The sequence below is a fragment of the Anas acuta genome, chromosome Z, assembly GCF_963932015.1.
Source record: "Anas acuta chromosome Z, bAnaAcu1.1, whole genome shotgun sequence".
NCBI lineage: Eukaryota > Metazoa > Chordata > Aves > Anseriformes > Anatidae > Anas > Anas acuta.
In genome coordinates, this window is record NC_089017.1 from 15,470,548 (window position 1) to 15,493,473 (window position 22,926).

Sequence of the window (22,926 nt, forward strand, 5' to 3'; positions counted from 1 at the left end):
CAACTAGCAGGCATATGCACAATTACAACCACTGATCTGTACTCTTAGTTTGAGAAGTAGCATAGAAATTTCATTCCCATTTACAGTTGTGATTCCATTGACATTTTGACTTCATGCGAGAGCCTGACTTAAAGAGAAAAAATCTTAAAATGTGTTCAGATAGATGTAGCAGCTGTGTAAGTATTCTGAGTAATGTTATCTTTGTAGAGGAATGCTTCACAGAAAAGCACACTAAGCAAAAAAATATTTATTTATTTATTTTATTTTAAAGAACAATTCTTGTTCCAGCCTCAGGTAACACCACAGACAGTATGGAGAGAACGAATTTAAAAATACTTTCTTCTAAATCCTGTTCCTGTGCTAAACACATTCACACTTTGAACAACTGACTGCACACGCATCTTTTCTATGAAACAGTTAATGCTTTAGCTTATTATGCCAATTACATAGATTAATTAATTTTATTTATTTATTTATAATGAACCAGCACCCAGTAACAGTCTACTATCCAAGAACACAATGCAGGTTTAAGCACTGCTAAAGTCAATCGTGTATAGCAGGAAAGTTCCTAGTTTGGACATTACGCATATGATATGTTTTGTTTGAAACTATGTTGACTCTGCAGCAAGGGATGTGATCATAGCATGAGCAGATATACCTGACACTTTTAATCTGATACCCTCAAAACTGGGAGAGTGTGGGCTTTAGTCTGGGACTTTACTAATTCAATGAGGCCTGTGCTCTTAGTCAGAAAATGAAGGGCACGCCTTCTCACTTTGTTCGTGTTGGTACCCCCGTTAACTAAATACATTAGTTCACGTGTATTTGGACGTCTTGCAGTTCTCCTCTTCTGCAAGAGAAGCTTACCTTGCAAGCTTGCCTTTGAGCATGCTAGGGAAGGTACCTAACCAAAATGTTAAAAATGGCTTCCAAGTAACCTTGGTTAGGCATTGACAGATGAGACAATCAATGAAATGGTAATTTGCTGAAATACAGTAATACCAGGCTTTGTTACAGGAAAAATTTAAGGTGGTGATAACAAATTCTTTATTTCTCCTAAAAATAAAGCCTAGAAGATGTTTATTATTAATTATTTTGTATTTAGGAAAGGTGAAGCTAAAGAATTGGCAACAATGAAAAACAGAGAATGTTCCTGAGTTTATTACTCAAGAGGTAGAGAAACATATTTATTGGTAAACAGCAATTGTGAATGAATTAAAAGGCCTGGAATGATTTTGACTTTTAGAGAACTATTGTTATTTACATTAAAAAACATAAAAACATAATGGAATCTAGTATTCCAAGTAGCACTGGTAGGATCCAGTCCTGCTTTTATAACTGTTCCATGTTCTATTTTGTCAAGTTTTTCCATATAGATCTAGAATTATTCTAATCTCTCTAAGCCTCTGCATATGAGATTTTTTTTATTCTGTGTTGTTTTTTGGTGTTTTTTTTTTCTTTCTTTTTTTTTTTTTTTGTGGCTACTGCTGTTATTTTGTAAAGAGGATGTGAAGGAAAATAAAGATAAAAAAGATAATGCAGCATAAAGGTAAGATCACACTGCAGGATTGCATTTAAAGTAAAACATGATATCTGAATAGGAGAAGGCACATTGAAGTCAGGTCACAAGATATGTGAAAGAAAAAAAATAATGAAAGAAAAAATAGGTATGAGGAGAAGATACTGAAATAAAGATTGTCTTTGTTTCAAAGGAATAAATGGAAGAAAAAAAGTAATTTGAAAGGAAGAAAGAGCAAATACTTATTTGCAAGATCCTCTGCTTTAACAGAAGCCTTCTCAGTCCAGTGCAACTTACTAAACAAATGTAAAGAACGAAATTAAATTTGTAATATACTCTGTTTCTAAACTTTTTCAGACTAGTATGATCATACAATATTCTGTTACTCCCTTTCTCAGTAACTGGATTTTTATTTAAGTGGCCAATCATCAAACAGTCAGAGCATCTCACAGACATTAATGGATTTTTCCTCACCACCCGGTAAAAGGTGTGAGATAGGCTGTCACAAGAGAGAGTGTGATTGCATAAGAAAGCTCAGGGCTGATTCCAGGTGAGTCTCAGTGCAATGCTTTATCCATAAAACCACCACCCAAAGGCAACCTACATTGCTGTCAAGGGCTTTACAGCTGCTGTTCATAAACAATCTACTGCGTGCAAACAGAGTAGCAGTTTTTAGGAGCATGAGCTGTGCCTAGGCTACAGCTGACAGCTCTGCAGTGAGCTCTAAGATGAGCTCTGTGCAGACTTTTGGGCTAAATTGTTTAAGCTTTCTTCTGTGGTCAGATGGCCAAAGTTACGCACGTATACAACACAGGGCAAGAAAATATCATTGAAGTCCTATGACCTTGTTTTGTCCTGTTGGAAATGTCTCTCTACATCTTGCCCCTTTTTTCCAAGGCAAAGATTGAAAACCTCACAAAACAGTTTTAAAACATTGTCTAAAGTAAAAACTAACCTGCAAGATTATGTCTAGTTACTGCTTTTGAATAAATTAACAACTAATTGCATTTTGAAATCCAGGTAAATGAACATTGTTAAACTTTGCTAATTTCATTTTTAATAAGCAGGAGATATTTATTTTGATATACATTCATTTTCTTAACAAGGGGAAGATTAAACTATTGACCTCAGCAAGCTGCTTTCAAAGTTAAGGGCCAGTACATCACTTTTCATTTCAGTTTCTACCACACATTGCTTATACTCACTGTACAATTAAATATTATTTTGGACTTTTTCCATCCAAGAATCATATGTTTTCTCAGCTAGAATCTGCCTCAGAGTTGTCTGGTTTTATTCTTTTCTCAGAAATGTCAACATGCTTTGGTATGCATCTGTGTTTCAGGTCAGAGTGTCATATCTGGATAGTGATCTCTCCTGCACTTTGATATGCAAGACTTTTTCACATATATGGGCAGCTAAATCTTTAAAATAGATTCTTGTTGTTGCATAAAAGAAAGCTACTCAGTACAAAGACTTAAAAAATAAAGTAAAAAGAAGCATTGCGGACACAAAAGCTGAGCATTTCCTTTTGCATTTTAAATGTTAATCAGGTAAGCAAGGAATATTAAGCACAGAGGTTTCATGTAATTTGGATTCCTTTCTAAATACGTTTGAAAAACTAAATCCCAAGTTGGATTCAACTGCTTTACTGAGATTCTGGTAAAAATTTCTGCTGTATAATCTCTCCTGCCATATTTCAATATATAGTTTCATTTTCAGCAATTCAGAGTGCCACTTTTTAGGCATTAAATAATGATGGCATGATGAAAGGCAGTCTCTGTTCACGGGCTCATATACTTCTACACAGTTCCTTAATTTATTTTACAAATTTAACTATTGCCACATCTCTTAATCTGTTTAACATTTATTTTATGGCATTGAATTACTTGAAAATACTTCAGATGCTGCCTTTACTTCTGGCTGGCTTCAGCATCATTTGGAAATGTTTGCCTATGATCACCTGGGCCTTCTTTCAGTCAATCAAGTAAGAATTGTATTTCTGTGGAAACTTCTCCAGCTGTTGGCTACTGAGCGCTCTAGACCTACTAAGAGCCTGAGAGCAAATGATCTAAGAAACACTTAAACACCCACTTTTCTTCAGAAATATGTAGAAACCCAATAACACTACTTCACAGTAGTACAGTTTAGATTAATTTCAGGCTATTCCATAATTTGCTACTAAAATCTATCCTTATGCTGCCCATTCTTTTTTTTTTTTTCAGACAAATGTTTGAATAGCTGTGTAGTAAATGAGTTGGAAAACAAATGGACTGAAAAAAAAGAAGGGGAGGGGAGGGGAGGGGAGGAGAAAAAGAAAAAGAAAAAGAAAAAGAAAAAGAAAAAGAAAAAGAAAAAGAAAAAGAAAAAGAAAAAGAAAAAGAAAAAGAAAAAGAAAAAGAAAAAGAAAAAGAAAAAGAAAAAGAAAAAGAAAAAGAAAAAGAAAAAGAAAAAAAAGGGAAGGGAAGGGAAGGGAAGGGAAGGGAAGGGAAGGGAAGGGAAGGGAAGGGAAGGGAAGGGAAGGGAAGGGAAGGGAAGGGAAGGGAAGGGAAGGGAAGGGAAGGGAAGGGAAGGGAAGGGAAGGGAAGGGAAGGGAAGGGAAGGGAAGGGAAGGGAAGGGAAGGGAAGGGAAGGGAAGGGAAGGGAAGGGAAGGGAAGGGAAGGGAAGGGAAGGGAAGGGAAGGGAAGGGAAGGGAAGGGAAGGGAAAATACTACGGTGTGGTTCCTTGATTATTTCCCTGTATGCCTGCACAGCCAACTTGATTGCATATTGCAGGGAGTAGAAAGGCAAGAAATGACTGATAAGGTTCAGGAATTCAATAAACTGATACTTTTGCTCAAAAATACATGTTGAATCTTAGCCTATGTTTTATTAAATCTGTAGGACCTGAATACATGCATTAAGTTTTCTGAAACAGAGCATATTTTAAAGATTTGACAGTTAATTTACATACTGTTAAAAAGAAGAATTGTTTATTTTTAAGCCAGTTGAGTTGAAATTTGGATATGTCTGTCAGCTGAGCAGTATAAAAAGAAGCAGAATAAACCTGTGTGTTGTAGTGTGAGAGGCAAACCTGGTGAAGCCATGCAGAACATTATAAAGTCAAATGCCCTTCTTGGACAGTGGTATAATTACAATAGAAAAATGTTCCCACTCATATTAACACTTCTACGGGAAGTGTAGACAGATAATGAGTAGATTTTCAGGGGAAAAAAAAAAAAGGGCTCTCAAGGAATATAAATTACAGATATTTCAGTCCCTTACATTATGTAGCATGCATTACAGAGTTTAACTGGTAAGCCTGTCTCCTTTTAAATAAGGATTCAACTCCTACAGCTGTTTCATACTTTAATTACTCCAAAATAAATTTTATCAACCTAGCTGTAGGAACACTTTTTCAGAAAAAATCACTAAAGTTTCCTTAAAAATTGGACTCATGTCCATTTGCATGATCATTCACATAATCAAAATTCATCCCCCTTTTAAATTTGAGAAACCTATTTCAGATTATTGCAATGGAAGTCAACAGTTTGTGTATCTACTATCTTGGGAGAAAGAAAGATATTTTATGTTTTGATTTTAGGGCTGTATGAAGTTATTCTTTTCACACAAATAAGAGCTATATCTGATGTGAAAACTGTTATTATATGTTACTTTTATTCTGTGATTTTTTTTTCTCTTTAGAATGCTGACATCAACCTTTCTTGTTTTGCAAAAGGAAACGTGACTAGTAGACAGCTCTGTGGAATCAAGCCATGCTTGGGAGGAAGGCCTATGAATCATAGAATCATAGGATGGCTCAGGTTGGAAGCGACCTTAAAGATCACAGTTTCAACCCCCCTGCCATGGGCAGGGATTCCACCCACTGGATCAAGTTGCCCAGGGCATTGTCCAGTCTGTGGTACCAGCTTCTCACAGAACCATCAAACACAAGAATCAGTGTTCAAAAATTAGTATCCATCAGTAAACTATGAAGTATATATTCAACATATACTGTGAAGTGGAAAATCCATTTTAACAATGAGTCATAAAACATTTTTGGAAAAACTGTGCTAGACTGTATTATATAGTCAAAATTAACAACACCTTTGGAGAAAAGAGGTTTAGAAATTTAGAAATTTGAGATATAGAAAAGCTAGAACTGGTGAGTATTTCAACATGGAATGTTGAAAGGGACCTAACAACACGATGAAGTTTGAAATACCACACACAATAAACATATTATGCGTTGAAGCAACATTTTCTTATTTGAACATCAATTGTGTTTCAGTGGGTATGTTTAGACACTAGCATTTCTACAAAAGAATTGTGTCTTTCTCCTTTGAAATGTATGCTGAGGTTACAAGCATCCCATCTCCTTAGTACCTTCTCCCACTATGGCTTATCACTGCTTCATATCATACTGCCAGCTATACCTGCTAAAGAGTGTCTTACCTCAAAAAAAATGGAAAGATCACGAGATACGGAACTCAAGAGAGTATAAATCTGGAAGAAGGATAGAACTGTACTAGATCAAAGTCCTGTAATAGACTCATTGGTGCTTCAGGGTCACATTTTACTCAGCAAAATAAAGTTTTGCAGACTAAATCATGAGAATTAGCTGGAGCAAAGAAAACACATTTTGGTTTCACAATATCATACAGTGAAAATCTATGTCTGATAAGTAACATGCTTACACACATTTCCAAGTAGCAGAAACATATGAGAACAAAGTGGTTTCACCACCTGACTATTGCTTTCCTGTGTGAAAGGCATATACGTAGTATGTATATCAGCTGCTTGTTCTTTCTCTAAAGGTGGTCTTCAACTGCAAGGGCACAGTTTGCTCCAAGACTACAGAACCCTTCTCTGCCCCCTTCTTTGTCTGATTGATTTTCAGGATTGAAGATTGAATGGGGAATGGCAAAGTTCAAACAGCGTTTTCATCTTCTATCTCTAAAAATTTTTTCTAGATTCACCGATAAATAAATAAATAATAATAAAAAAAACCCACACCACAAAACAAAACAATACACCTAAAAAGCAAAAAAAAAAGTATTACTGCAGCTGAAATACTGAAATCCACTATGCAGGTCCTTTTCTCTTTAGGAAACAGAAAGGACAGAACATGAAAAACAGATCTGGGGTTGCTCATTTCCCATTGCTGCTGCTTCTATTTGCCAAAGTCCAATAAAGAAGAAACAAATCTGCCTTAAATTCTGGTTTTGCTTTTTCTCTTTCTGAAATGGTTCAAAAACAGTACTATAAATAATAATGATGAAATAATAAATAATAGCAAATAAGTAGTAAATAATAATAAAGATTCTTCCTAAAACATCTTCCTTCTGTCTTCTTTTCCACTAGCTCTTCCTCCTCCTCTGTCAGACCTTTCTGCACCCAATTGCTAACACAACTCAAGAAACCAGTCTGCATCAAGCTTTTTTTTCCAGTTTTCTCCTTCATTTCTTTGTCACTGACTTCTTTCTGGGCTTTTTCTTGTAGCCATCTTTGCACTCCATCAATTAAAGACTAAGTAGTCAATGGTTCCTATAGTACGTCCACTAACGAAGCCACTACCATATGGCTTAGTAGACAGGAAAATTCTACAGGTCTGCTAGTCCAGTAGTTATTTCTGTAGTCTGTTCCTGAGTTATTGCCTGTTTCTTTAGTATAGGTAAGTAGATAAGCTGTCTAGTGACAAAATTCACTTGCTCAGATGCAATCCTACCTTGTTCATTATTATTAAGGTAAAACTCCCAAATTATTATCCTAATGAGAGACTACCTCCATTTGTCGTCTATCATCTTACTATTATTATTATTTAATCAGAAAATAAAAGTGATTTATTATGGCTTGGAATTAGTTCAACTTTGTACCTACATTTCTGGTACAAAAATCTCTGCTTCTACACTAGTTAGAGCTGAATCTTTTCAACTGTGAGCAGATTAAGGACTATGATTAAAAAAATAAATACAAAAAAATCCAATTCTGTTAACAGAACCCCACATAAAGCTGTCCAAACCTGCAAGAGAACTATGGTTTGTATAGGAAGTTTGAAAGAAGTCACATCCTGACACTTTTAATATTTAAAGTGAAGATTGTCCAGTAAGAACTAGTCTCTTTCATTGCTTTCTGCCATTTCTCCTATTTCCCAACAGCAAGTCTCCTAAATTCCTTGTTGAAACTCTTTCCGAGCTAGCAAATATGATATTTGGGATTGTTAAGCTTCCCACTGGTGCCTCTTGCAAATTGTGACACCAAAATATTGCCTGTTGGGTGATTCTTGTGATATAATCTTGCCAAGGTTCTTGGGGAGGTAAAGCATCCACAGAACTTTAAGATGGCCTGAGACAGCTGCCGTCCTTCCCTGACTGTACAGAAAGCCTAGTCTGAAAGGATTTAATATACTCAGCCAGCTAGAGCCAGATAACTGGAAGCATTTAACACAGGAACGTGTCTGAATACGTGATTGACTAAGGTGTACTCAACAATTACTTCCAAGCAGTCCTGATTCCCACCACCAAAGGTCTTCTGAGAAGAGTCACCTAACATAGGAAAAAATTTCTTTTTACATGAAGGTGTTAGAACATCTGTACTGAGAGCAGAATCCTGAGTTTTAGGTATTTCTTGTTCTTAAACATTTTGATGATTTCTCAATTCTCAATTTCTCAATTTTTTTTTTCAATTCTTGAGAAAGTGCAGTATGCACAAGTAGATTTTCCTGCTGCTGGACCTGGAATTACTCTCTCCAGCTAAAGATGAGTCACTTTGCAGCACGTAATGCAAAATGCTTGAGGTGAGAGAGGGAATGAGTAAAAAGGAGGCTGAGACTGTAGTCTGGTGATATGCTCACTCCTGGAGGAGATGTGCGGGGCCAGGTCCTAAACTGTGACCACTGCTCCGAGGATAATTTAGACATTTTATCTGAGTATGGACAAAGGGTATGCATAGGGACCTGCAGAACTTCCTAGTCCACAACAGAAGAACTGCTATTCTTGCTTGTCTGACCCTGGCTGCTGGGTGCTCTGATTCAAGGCTTTCTCCAGGGTCTATACTCAGAAGGCAGGCTATAATAAAAGCAGAACTTAGTCACTTTAATGAGTAGAATTATTGTAGCCCTGAATTTTTAAATGGATACTCAGTAAAGTGAATAGACTTTAATGGACCAGTTTCTCAGTAACCTATTAATGGAAAAGAGATCTACTTTCAAGTCTATCCATAGGACAGAAGACAATGTATCACTGATCACAGCTGTCAAAAGCTGGATGAGTTGTGAAATGAAGATGCATTCACAATACACCCAGCGGTCAATCCACATTGTCACAGTTTTATTTTCTATATTCATCAGCCAATGGGCTGTATATGTAACAGGAATGAGAAAAATGACATAGACAAGAGTCCTGTTTTTCTGTGATTCTTGTCACCTCAGTCCTACAAACCAAACCACCTTTCACTCCTTCAGTTGTTCTGCTATTATTATTGATACAGTAAATGCAGTCTGACACATACATTTCTCAACTAACAGTGACCGTAAGTGACATAGCTGGGCTAAAAAGAGAAGAGGAAGCACATGAAGCTTATCATCCTATCTTTCCAGTAAAACGGACAGTTTTGCTGAAATGCTGAATATTGACTTTCACTGATGTAGCAAAATATGAGACCAATATAAAGGTAAGAAGCAAAAATTGATGTTGGGTTGCATATTAAATTCTCTTTGAGATGATTGATAATCTCTCTCATGTTTTCTTTTTAAACTGAGTACCTACTCCAAAATGTGTACGTATTTTAAAATCAAGGCTGTGCTACAACGCAATTTTAAGGAAAATAATCTAAAGTGCTGGATGAAGTTTGCAAGCAGAGATCATCTCTGTGCTCCCTTTTAATCTCTATGCTCTTTGTTAACCTAAACCCTCATTTCCAACAAAATACACTGTTATGAAATTAAAAAATAACGTGCAAGGGCCAAGTGTTGTAGTCTACACACTGCAAAACAATTAATTTTTTTTTATTATTTTTTTTTCCTAATTGTTGATATTGATTGATAGATACAATTCCACTGATATTCTGATATTCTTGCCAGGAATGTTTTAACTATGATTGTACTTCTCTGTTTAAGTAAGTTGCTTTTTTTTTTTTTTTAATGAAAGCTTACACATTTGGATATCAGGTATCAGTGTTAAAACACAAACCATAAAGTGTATTTAGTACTGAGGAAAATACAACTTTTCAGAATATGCGTTACTTAGCATTTTTTAATAACGTAATGAAAATAAAGATTTTGCAACTAGTATGGTTAGGGCAAGACATTGTTTAAACATATCACGGGGGATCCTGAAAGCTGTCATACTTTCTCATAATTTCACTGTATACAAAGTATGAATTTCTGAGATTTTTAAACAGTACTGGGCAGTAGTCAAATGTAGAGATTATTCTATTTTTCAACCTGATTTTATTCACTTCCTTGAATGTGAGATGATACATAAACAGCTTATGTTGTCCAAAACCACGTCAATCCTCTTCCTGCTGTTCTGCCTCAGGAAAGTTAATCACTGTTTTACAAACCCAGCAAACTTGAACCAGCACAAGATTAAAAATAAATAAATAATAATAATAATTTGGATTTTTGATTCTCCCAGTCAGATTTTTTTTTTCAACATTAATTAAAACTATGTGGATGAAAATGAAGAAAGCATTCAGCAAGCCTTCACAGCTGCACCCTAGCAATAACCACCTCTAAACCAAGAAAGGGGATAAGCTGGGGACACAAATACTATTCACTTTAAAGGGAAATGCAGCTTAACAGTTACGTTCTCAAGTAACCAATATTAAGTATGTATATTTTCATTATAGCACATGATATTGTTGCACAAACTGTGACACAAAGGGATAGTTTTTTGTTTGTTTGTTTGAATATAGAAAACAGACAAATATGGCCTAAATTTATGCATATCAAATGCCCACAAACTATGTGCAATGGAAGAAGCTGCTTCTTCATGTGTTAATGTGAAAAAGCAACTGTGTAAGCCTGGGCGGGGAGTGGACTCCTCTCTCTTCTGTACCTTGTTTTTCTCTGCATTTCCTGTTTATTCAGGGCAGGAGATTTATGAATGAGTATCAGTCTGAATGTAATTTGTGCCCTATATCTCACAAAAGAGTAAGATTTTGTTTTTATTCTGGATAAGAAGGCTGTAAATGAGATAACTCTCCTTTTAGTTATCATGGCCTAGATAAGGCCTTTAATGATTAACTGAAACAACTAGCTCATGTAAATATTGCTATTTTCCAATTCTGCTTTATTTATGCAAAATATTATTGATTGTTAAAAAAAATACAATATACAAGTCTCTTTAAAGCACCTTTGTACCTGGAAATTTGGACTTCAGTGAAATTGATGATTGTCAATTCTTTATTCAGAACACTTGTTAGAAAATTGTGAGCTCATTTTGCAAATTGAATAGTTGAAACTAGCTAAAGCACAGGACACTTGTGTTACTAGTTAGTTACTGAATTAAGTGGACCAGGTGGAGAAATTACATGGCAAGCTAAAGCTATATTCATTTTGGATTGCACAGTATAAATAAATAAATAAATAAATAAATATATTTTTTTTTCTGTTGTCTGGGTGGCACAATAAGAAATGAAAAAGTTATAGTCCATAACATATCACCCCAAATATTCACCAATATCACTACTTTTCCTTAAAAATAATACATATATTTGTAATCAGAGTTTATCACATACACGTGAATTGAGGTCTAGTATACAAACGCGCCCATCATAATAAACCTTTTCAAGAAGGCACTGTACACCACGTAGAAGAGTCATTAGGATTTTAATCCTCCTTCCAATCTCAACCATCTGTTTCTGCTGTCCTTTCCGTATGTAAAGCTCTGAGATCAGTGACTTATGTAACTCTAAAAGACTACAAGGATGTGGACCACAAATAAAATTCAATATTATATAGCAACAGATTAATGAAAAATGCACAAGGCCTTTTAAAACTCCATTCCGTTTGAAGAACTACTAATCTTTTCCTAATTGCATTCTCATTTCATGTATTAATACCAAATTTATATTGATTCATCCAAATAGTGGATTATAAAGCAGTGCCAATTGCTTTAAATTACTATAACCTTTTTTGGACAAAATAGATGTGTTGACCTTTTCCTCAGCATTTTTCTCTGCAGATTCAAATTGCCTACTGAACTTCAAAACTTGCGTGGCAGATGTTAAAAGGCTTCAGAAACACCAGCATCAAAACAAAGCAACAGCTGAATAGAATTGACCTTATACATTTATCTGTGCTATACAGAGGTCTAGATAACACCACAAATAATTATTCCGAGGAAGGAAATTACTTCTTTAAGGAAGATGGCTAAGTTCCCAAAGGATGTTAGAGACATAAGAGCAGTATGTAGGATTGCTATGACAATAAAATGAATAGCCATTACAAATGAATAAAATGAATAGCCAGGATAAGTCAACTCTGAATTCTACAATGCTTCTGGTGTCAAGTACCTCAATTTATTATTAAATAGCAGATTATTAGTCTGGCAAATGAGTTTTCAGGAGTCTTTTTTTGTTGTTTTTTAAAGGCAGGAGTTGAGTTGCACAGAAGTAACAAAAATGAAAACTATTTATTTATCCAACTGACAACGACAAAGAACGTTTACATGTATGTAACATAGCATGAAATCCACACCACAGAGCATGATGTGCTATTTTTCTTCAATCTGAGAAATAACTTGCAATTCATATGGCTATATTCATACAATTCAAAGATGGGAAAATTTCAAAAGCATTTGCAGAATTTAAAAGGAAGCATTTAACTATTTCTCACTAAAAATTCTATTTCTAATGAATGATATGGGAATGATAAGGTTGAGTCCCTATGGGTTAGGATCAGCGGGAAGGCCAACAAGGCAAGCATCCTGGTGGGGGTCTGTTAGAGACCACTGAACCAGGATGAGGAGATGGATGAGGACTTCTACAGGCAGCTGAAAAAAGCTGCAAAATTGTCAGCGCTTGTTCTCGTGGGGGACTTCAACTTCCCAGATATATCCTGGAAGCACAACAAGGCCCAGAGAAAGCAGTCTAGGAGGTTTCTGGAGAGCATGGAACCAGCTTCCTGACGCAACTGGTTAGTGAGCCTACCAGGGGAGGTGCCCCGCTAGACCTTCTCTTCACAAACAGAGAAGGGCTGGTGGGAGATGTGGTGGTTGGAAACTGTCTTGGGCAGAGTGACCATGAAATGGTAGAGTTCTCCATTCTTGCAGAAACCAGGAAGGGGACCAGTAAAACCGCTGTATTGGACTTCCAGAGGGCTGACTTTGAACTGTTCAGGACACTGGTTGGCAGAGTCCCTTGGGAGGCAGTTCTGAAGGGCAGAGTAGTCCAGGAAGGCTGGGCGCTCTTCAAGAAGGAAATCTTAATGGTGCAGGAGCGTTCTGTCCCCAAGTGCCCAAAGATGAGCTGGCGGGGAAGAACACCAGCCTGGCTGAACAGGGAACTGTGGCTTGAGCTTAGAAGAAACAAGAGGGTTTACAATCTTTGGAAAAGAGGGCGGGCCACTCGGGAGGACTATTAGGATGTTGGGAGGCAGTGCAGACAAAATTAGAAAACCAAAGCTCATCTGCGGCTCAATCTGGCAACTGCGGTCAAAGACAACAAAAAATGTTTTTACAAATACATTAATGCAAAATGGAGGACTAAGGAGAATCTCCAGCCTTTACTGGATGCAGGGGGGAACTTAGTTATGAAAGATGAGGAAAAAGCGGAGGTGCTTAATGCCTTCTTTACCTCAGTCTCTAGCAGCAAAACCAGTTGCTCTCTGGATACCCAGTTTCCTGAACTGGTGGAAGGGGATGGGGGGCAGAATGTGGCCCTCGCTATCCATGAAGAAATGGTTGGTGACCTGCTACGGCACTTGGATGTACGCAAGTCGATGGGGCCAGATGGGATCCACCCGAAGATACTGAGAGAACTGGCAGAGGAGCTGGCCAAGCCACTTTCCATCATTTATCAACAGCCCTGGCTATCGGGGGAGGTCCCAGTCAACTGGCGGCTAGCAAATGTGACGCCCATCTACAAGAAGGGCCGGAGGGCAGATCCAGGAAACTATAGGCCTGTCAGTGTGACCTCTGTGCCAGGGAAACTCAGGGAGAAGATTATCTTGAGTATCATCAAGAGGCACTTACAGGGCAAGCAGGCGATCAGGCCCTGTCAGCATGGGTTTATGGAAGGCAGGTCCTGCTTGACGAACCTGATCTCTTTCTATGACAAAGTGATGCGCTTGGTGGATGAAGGAAAGGCTGTGGATGTAGTCTACCTTGACTTCAGCAAGGCTCTTGATATTGTTTCCGACAGCATTCTCCTCAAGAATCTGTCTGGTCGTGGCTTGGACTGCCGTACGTTTCGTTGGGTTAAAAATTGGCTGGATATCCGGGCCCAAAGAGTTGTGGTGAATGGAGCCAAATCCAGCTGGAGGCCGGTCACTAGTGGTGTTCCCCAGGGCTTGATACTGGGGCCGGTCCTCTTTAATATCTTTATCGATGATCTGGATGAGGGGAGTGTACCCTCAGTAAGTTCACAGATGACACCAAGTTAGGTGTGTGTGTCTATCTGCTCGAGAGTAGGAAGGCTCTGTAGGAGGATCTGGATAGGCTGCACCGATGGGCTGAGGTCAACTGTATGAAATTCAAAAAGGCCAAGTGCCGGGTCCTGCACCTGAGGCACAATAACCCCAAGCAAAGCTACAGGCTGGGAGAGGAGTGGTTGGAAAGCTGCCAGGCAGAGAAGGACCTGGAAGTATTTCTGGATAGTCAGCTGAATATGAGCCAGCAGTGTGCTCAGGTGGCCAAGAAGGCCAGCGACATCCTGGCTTGCATAAGAAGCAGTGTGGCCAGCAGGGCTAGGGAAGTGATCGTCCCCCTGTACTCGGCTCTGGTGAGGCCGCACCTTGAGTACTGTGTTCAGTTTTGGGCCCCTCGCTACAAGAAGGACATGGAGGTGCTCGAAAGAGTCCACAGAAGGGCAATGAAGCTGGTGAGGGGTCTGAAGAACAAGTCCTACGAGGAGTGGCTGAGAAAGTTTGTTCAGCCTGGAGAAAAGGAGGCTCAGGGGTGACCTTATCGCTCTTTATAAGTACATTAAAGGAGGCTGTAGAGAGGTGGGGGTTGGTCTATTCTCCCACATGCCTAGTGACAGGACGAGAGGGAATGGGCTGAAGTTGCACCAGGGGTGTTTTAGGTTTGATATTAGGAAGAACTTCTTTACTGAGTGTCATGAGGCATTGGAATGGGCTGCCCAGGAAGTGGTGGAGTCACCATCCCTGGGGGTCTTTAAAAGACATTTAGATGTTGAACTTAGTGACATGGTTTAGTGGAGGACTTGTTAGCGTTAGGTCAGAGGTTGGACTCGACGATCTTGAGGTCTCTTCCAACCTAGGTAATTCTGTGATTCTGTGATTTCCAGTAGTACTTGATATAAACTACAGATTTTCAGATGTAACCTGTGTTATTTCTTTTGTCTACCTGTCTATATTTAGGAGTTTCAGTCTGATGTTTAGCTTTCCATGGTGATTTTTGCTCAAGTGCATGATACTGAAATACAGCAAGCTAATCACTTAATTAGATAACATTATTTAATTATTAAATAAATAATGATTGATTATACTTCCAGTGTCATAAAATAAAAACTGGTAGATTACACTTCAAAACCATAAGTTTCATGGGAAACCTGAAGGTAATTGATAGAAACCAAGAACTATGTTGAACAAAGTCTACAAGAAACATGCAAGAAGCTCCATTTAAATAATCAAATTATTGATTTCTGATGGGTTTAAGATGCAGAACCATGCATGTATAGTTCCTTCATAGCTCATTTTACTTTCAGCTAGAAGTGCATATACTAGAAATGTAGTAACCAAAAGAGATTTAATGCTTGCTCATTTTTTCATTAAAAATGAAAATTTTAAAGCTCAGTCCTTGAGTCACAGATAATAGTGGTTTGTTGTTGTTGTTTTGTTGTTGTTGTTCGTAATTTGAAAATGAAATGCTATTTATAATTCACTGATGTGTTGCATTAGGAGAATTACTATAAATTTGAAATGAAACACGGTTCATATGATTGCTTTGAAAATGTGAATCACAGTGAGAGGAACCCCTCTTCTGGTTGAAGAACAAAACACCAAGCAATAAATCACCATACAGCAAAAGGAGTTATCCCAAGCTATTATCAGACAAAGGACAGCAATAGCATGTTTAGGTACCAATTTAGGGACCCTTTAAAGAAGACACCTAAAATAAGTCTATTTGCATGTCTGCTTATTTACACTGACTGTAAAAGGACTCTAATGAGCCTCACCAAAATAGATATCTACATCCTAGACATCTAAAATGGATAATAAAAGTGCTATCTAAGAAGTTTATTGGTACATGAAAAACTCCCACCTCCTACTCCCTAATTTATCTGTACACCCAACATGCTGTAGGATACATGCTTGTTTTATACTGAAGATCAAGTATGCCACTAATACATAACTGTTTCTGTCAACAGTTTCCAAAAAGGATTAATGTGGATATATTGAATAGAACAAGCCATATTTTAATCATTGGCATCTACATGTTCACATTTAAAGATGATTCTAACTTCCAGACTGCTATGGCTGCTATTGCTTCTAACAATTTGAACATTCTATTCCCGTGCTGCTTCAATTCTCTATTACACAGTTCCCTACTTTTTTCTTAATGGATTTTCTCAAACTTTTCTACCTCAAGGTAAATTCTTAAAATAGCAAAAAATAGTTTTTAATCACAATGCAATAATTTTGTTCTTGCTGCTTGAGTCACTTTGCTTTACCAAATCCCTTTTTTTCTTTCCTTTATCATTTTTTCCCATTAGGTCTAACAGTTCTGTCTTACTACACTTTAGCTTTTCCTGGAAGTTGACACTTTCAGGAAGCCTAGCAACATAAAACTTCCACCTTTTGTGTCTATTTCTGTTTAAATATCGACATTGTTTAGTGACACTGTGTCTTCCAGTCACCGAGTTTGTACAGCATGACTGAGAGGACTTTTCAGCAGGAAAGACTCTGCACAAGCTACATTACAAATATTCCCGAGAAAAATTCGGAAAGCATAGGAGCATCCAAAAGGATCTTTAATCATTCTAAGACGAGCAGGAACAAAAAAAAAATTTAAAAAATTGTTTGCAATATGTCTTTTCTTTTTGGTATAATGCCATTGTGCAATGTGTTTTACCAGGATTATATATGCTTCAAGAAAGCATCTATGCATGCTTCTGTGCTTATGCCATGAAATTCGTTCCTATGGAAATGCAATTTTAAAAAAAAAAGCAAACAAACAAAAACAAAACAAAAACAAAAACAAAAACAAAAAAACAAAAACCAAAAACAAAACAGTGTATAACTAAGAATGGGAAAACACATTCAGGCAAAAAAGTACCCAGCCTCCATCTCCATTCAGCAGTCGAAGTGAACTGTAGCTATTTTCAACCTTTATAGTAGCTTAATATATCTTTTTCTGTATCATTGATGTCTTTTAGCCACTTATATCCAATGCACACAGGCCCCAGCTCAGCTAGTTCAATGCATAATTTGGGCACAGCAGTTCCAGCAGCATCTCTGTAGAATCAGACTGAACTCAATTAGATTAAATTATCCTTGCTATTCTTTACCTTCCACTCATGCTGCCTTTTAATTTCTTGGCACAGAAACATTTTCTGTATTAGCTGCACCACTGACTGCACTACCTTCCTTCCAAACACTAAAACCTCAGTTGATGTATCGTTTCTGACAAGTACTCTGCACTCTGGGGATTAGCTGAATTGAAACCTTCAGATCAGGGGGGAATTAAAAATGAGCAACAGTAACTTCCAGCAGATTGTGTCTTGGGTCCTGATGCCTGAGCAGCTTCTGCTGGAGAAGAGAAGCTGTCCTCAGGCAAACCACTGGGGGAGATCATGTAAGGTAAGCTCCCTGAATGTTCACATGCATGCATATTTTCTGTTCTGGATATCACATTTTCTGTTACTGGCAGGGATTTTACTGTGTTGTAGGCGTTCTAAAGTTAGCGCCTTGGAACCAAAGAAAGAACTCTGCTTTTTAAAATTTCTGTCTCCAGTTAGGATAACAGACTTCTGAGTGACTGCACTGATTTGTGAGACAAAATCCATGGTTAAAAATAGATGTAGCATCTCTCAATAATTGAGATGTCTCATAGTTAGTAATTTGAAAACAACACCCAAAGTGACCTCTTAAAGTAATACATTAAAAAATGATTGTGATTATAGGTGTTACAGGCAAGAAACAGTTCATGACAGATCCATGTATTTATCTTCCTCCCCTCCCTGTTCATTTAGTTACTATGAATTTAAGTATGATTGCAAAACATTCATAACTAAGGATGATTTTCTGTGTATAGAATGGATTTGAAAAGATTTAACCCTCTGTTCCCTGATAAGCCCATACAAGTGCTCACATTACACGTTGACTTCTTTGGAGAATAAACAGAACTCCCAAGACTGGATCTTTTAGAGGGATATGTGTTTGAGGATAGATGAAAAAAACAATGATGTTACCACTATCCAGAGCTTAAGAAAAGAGATTATTAAGATGACAAAGGCATGGTTCTCTTCAAAAAAAATGAAGTATAATATCTTCCTTTACTTACTATCCCGTTATGACACAATTAAAAAGACAAGGGCTTTGCAAAGGATCAGTAAAAATCAAGCGAAGATCTACCCGGAAAAAAAAATAGGCTGAAAATACTGGAAACGATAAGCTCTTGCTTTAAATGATAAATTGCTTGTATAGTAAGGGCCTGTATGCTTTCACTAAGAGGCAAAGCAAATCCTTTCACTCTGTCAACACACCATAACGACTGTAACCACTTGGAAGACTACATGGAGTAAAAATACATGTATTAATATAATATAAAAATTTCAAAAAAGTATGTTCCCATAACATGGGAACAACTTGGTTCAAGACCACGTTGCCATTATAACAACCAAAAGTACTGCATGATATAACAAGCTGTGAAACAGTATGAGGGTATTATTATAAAATTCATTTTTTAATGAGACTTTCATTTTTATAAACATATATTAACTTTAGAAACCCATGCTGGTTTCTTACCTGTTATAGTTGCTTTGTTAATGGATGGTTGGTTACACATTGGTGACCGTCTAAAAAAAAATAAAGAAGAGTTATAAACCTGATTAACTCACAGGTGGTTGAATCCCTGAACAATATAATAGGAAACACTTTTCCTTTAGAAGTTATTTGGGACTGACACACACTAGCATAAACAAAGAAAGAGTTCTTTCAGCTATTTATATAATGCAGAAAGGAATTCACAACTGATGCTCAAATCTTTCTGCAGATTGGGAACTTCAGCAGGGATATCTATAAGTTTATTAAAAACCTGCCTAATCATTGCTGGAGCTTGTACACAGCTTACAGTTTGGTCTATACACATAGTTTTTATTCTTACAAGAATACTCTCACTACCCACATTCTCTTATATGAGATAAATTCTTAAAGCAAAAATTAGTTTTAAGTTCATTTACTATGTTGCACATACATTTCACAATAATCTTTAGGGCAAACAGCACAGTGGAATCCTTTGCTCGATGATTTGCTGAACTGACACAGCTGCTTAGGGTTGTATGGATGAGAGAAGCAGGGGCTGAATATTCCAACCAAGGGGCCTGGAAATATCTTTCTACAGCATTGCGTATGCAATGATAGGCAGCTGTCTTTAGATACTGAAGTCTTCAGTGAGAAATTGATGCCCCATCCCTGGAGTTGTTCAAGACCAGGTTAGATTAGCCCCTGAACAACCTGATCTAGTGGGTGGTGTCCCTACCTATGGCAGGGGGGTTGGAACTGGATGATCTTTGAGGTCCCTTCCAACCTGAGCCATTCTATGATTCTATGAAACTGCTATGGGAATGAGCTTCCATGAATACTAACTACTTCTAATTTCTGGAGACACACATTCTGGATAAGGAAAATTGCTTCATTACAAAACTTTACAGTTTAACTAATGTTAATGTTAGCTATGATTCTGTACCAGAATTGGAGAAAGGTCATATTTATAATGTCGCATTATAATCATGAACTACTGTGGATATGTTGGATAATTTCTAGCTCTGGATCATGCAAGTAGCTCACAGTGAGTGTAGCTGTATGCTCACTTTCATTCATTTGCACAACTCATACTCTGCCTGATGATCACTTCTGAATGATCTTTGGCATATGACTAATTTATTGAAAATCATAGAAATTGCACACACACACACACAAACCACTCAAAATTTATACAGGGATAGCAATGCAAACGCAGTTAGTAGGCAAGGGGGCTGCTGTCTCAGCTATCAAGTATAGTAGATTTAAGGGATTAATAAAGTCATTAGTCATCACGTTTTATACAAGCTTGGTGACACAAACTGAAATTTGTAACATCTAATTGTTATTCCTCGTTTACAATTTAAATATACTGCTGAAAAAAGTTGACACTCACTTGCTGGGTGCCCGATCTTGTAAATTGGTTAATGCAGCAAAGTTATTCCGTACAGTACGTAGGCTTGCCAGCACCTGAAACATACAAAATGGTTTCAGTCTAAATTTCTGCACATGTGAGACTGAGTTAGCTGCAATCCACTGTGCTGAAAGAAAAATGAAAGGACATTGCAAAACATAAAAGGTTACCAGGGCTGGTTGTCTGAAGCTTTTGACCATTACTTAACAACGTCTGTAATACAAGGACAATAGTTTATTTATTTTTTCCATCATAACAACTCATTATTTGTTTAAAGACAAACTTACTTAAGAGGAGGAAAAGTTTTTACATAATACTAAATTCTCTAAAATGACCATAAAAGCATTCGTGTTTGGACGATAATAACCCATTCAAACCTAATACATCATACGTAAGATATGATTGCAGATTTTTCCATTTGCAGTTCAGCCCCCACAAAACTCAAAGGACAAAGGGAATGAGACTGTCTAGACTGGCAGGAAAAATAAAACGTGTCTCCTTTAAGGGATGAATTCATTTGGAGACAGTACAAGAGGACAGATAAAGAGGAAGGTATCACCTCAGCAGGTAGGAAATGCCTGTAGATACAAATCTACAAGCTCTACACACTGGTGAAGATGATTGAAATGGAGTACTCACTTTCTGGACTTATTTTTATGCAAGACAGCAGCTAGAGGAAGCAGCAAAGCGTCTTCTTTGTATAGGTGGCATAGGCGTTCCCCACTGAAGGAGGTTGGATAAATGCAACAAATTTTGCACTACATAAGGACAACAGGATACTTCTCTGACTATGGAGAGGCAGTTCAGCTGATGTCAGAGAGGGAACTATGAAATACTTAAAACCGGACTGCAAATGGGAGGAGGCAACAAAATTAATCACTGTGTCTTTGTGGTAGTTACCCACTACTCCTCAGCACAGATTATTCTCGTTCCCTGGTGAACTGGTGCTGGCATTTTAGACACTAACAAAGGTGGGAATGGGAATTTGGCTTTCAGAAGTCTAAGCCATGGAAGATATAACCCTCTTTCCACAGAACACTTGAATTTATACATGAAGTAGAAAGGGGGTTGGAGAGAAATGAAGGAAAAACTTGTAATAAAAATATTCCAGAGATATTCATCACTGGAGGTATTCAAGCTATTATTGTAGGTAATTCCTAAATGTGTTGAGATAATAAATTTATTGCCTAATTAATTCCACTATATTTTTCTTTCAAGAGATTGGGAGGCAAAATCGCATATTCTACATTCAGAACTGAATTCAAATAATTATTTGTGCCATCAAATTTGCGTGCCCAGGTTATAGTGACAGTGACAAATGTTATATTTAGATGTTTGATATATGCAGATGGAAATGTGGCATGGAATGGAAGAAGGAGAAAGATGTTACAGTTCAAAAGTTCAAAAATGAAGACATTAAATACAAAGGAAAACTGCTTCTTAGAATATTCTAAAAGCAAAGGATGAGTTGCAGGTGCACAGACAGGAAAGGAAAAATGTTGGGTCTGTTAAATAAACACATGTTTTAGTGACTGCAGGCACTTGTTTTTCTTTGGTCAGTGTGCCTGGGTTCTGGTCTATGTGTGCCAAGATGCTGCAATTGCTTGTATGTACTAGTATTGTTATGGGAAGCAGTGCACTAGATAAACATATCTATGTGGCTCTCAGAGATGTCTCAGGCCTTGGAAAAACAGTCAGTATTCCTGGTTGCAGGTTCTTCCTCAATAATCCCTGGTGGACTGAAATTATCTGCATATTCAAGGTGCACAGAGAACTGGGAGCAAGCACAACTGTAGCTACGTGACTTCAGTGAGCCATCTCAAACACATCCATGCCTACTAGCTCCCAGCCTCCGCTGGACTGAAATGAATGACTGTACCTGCTGCATGGGACTCAGTTTCAGAAAGGTTAGTGGGCTAGGCACAATCCCATGTGAAAACATAAACCTCATGGAAATGAGTTGCATCTGAACTAATATGATACTGAGCACTTGGGGTCCTGGAGGAAGGAGTGTGCAGAGCTGCTAGATTGCTCAGGGACAGTTATGAGTGGAAGCTAATGAGCCTAGATGGACCCACACTCAGGTCCCCAAAGAGATGTGAGGGAGTCTCAGTGCCATGCTCACCATTATTCACATTGTCTAGGCTTTTCCACAGTCTGAGACATTATGAATCCCTCTTTTTCTGGAAAGTGGAGACTGGACTATTCAGCTGTTAAGTCCTCCTATTTGTTCTTCTGTAAGGTTAGAAATCTGTTCTTCTGTAAGGTTAGGTCCAGGGATAAAATGGGCAGTATCTGCCCAGCATTCCTGCTACAATAGCATAGTGCATACATATTTTTACACATTCTGCAAAAGCAAGAGGACCCCAAATAAATATAAAAGATTGTCAGAATGACAACTAAAACTGGCCATTAGCTCCAGAATTCAGTGCAGCCAAACAAATAGATTTATTGTGTCAGTGTAAATATCTATGCATCTATGATATTAAATATATTAAATGACAGTTTCTCTGTTTACAAGGCTCCCATTTGTGCTTAATGTTTCCAGAGTTAGATCTGTGAGCAAAAAAGCAACCAGTCTGCAAATCTCTTTGAGGTTTAATCCCTAAATAACTATATAATTTCAAAAATTAAGTTGTATACAGTCATTAGTGAACTTAAAAAAAAATCAAACTTCTTTGATGATAAAAAAATTGGTCATTCAATTTCAAATCACTCAAATGATTTTATTTTGAAAGCTGAAATTCTAACAATTAATTATAGCAGTTTCTTTATATTATAACCCAGGGAAGCATAACTAATGTTATACTTAAGACAATTTTTGTATCTGGTTTACTGAATCTCATTTCTGGTAAAAATAGCAAATT

General features: G+C 37.4%; 1 protein-coding gene across 5 annotated transcripts in view; it reads right to left on the minus strand.

Annotated features, from left to right (window-relative positions):
- PDE4D (phosphodiesterase 4D) overlaps nt 1–22,926 on the minus strand; it is a 525,614-nt gene that overhangs the window by 84,846 nt on the left and 417,842 nt on the right. For all 5 annotated transcript variants that reach the window (XM_068666381.1, XM_068666380.1, XM_068666382.1 and 2 more), the window contains 2 exons: nt 20,042–20,115; nt 18,652–18,701 (listed from right to left, as the gene is read on the minus strand). In XM_068666381.1, coding sequence (XP_068522482.1) covers nt 18,652–18,701; nt 20,042–20,115 — 124 coding nt within the window. The remainder of the gene's footprint in view (nt 1–18,651; nt 18,702–20,041; nt 20,116–22,926) is intronic.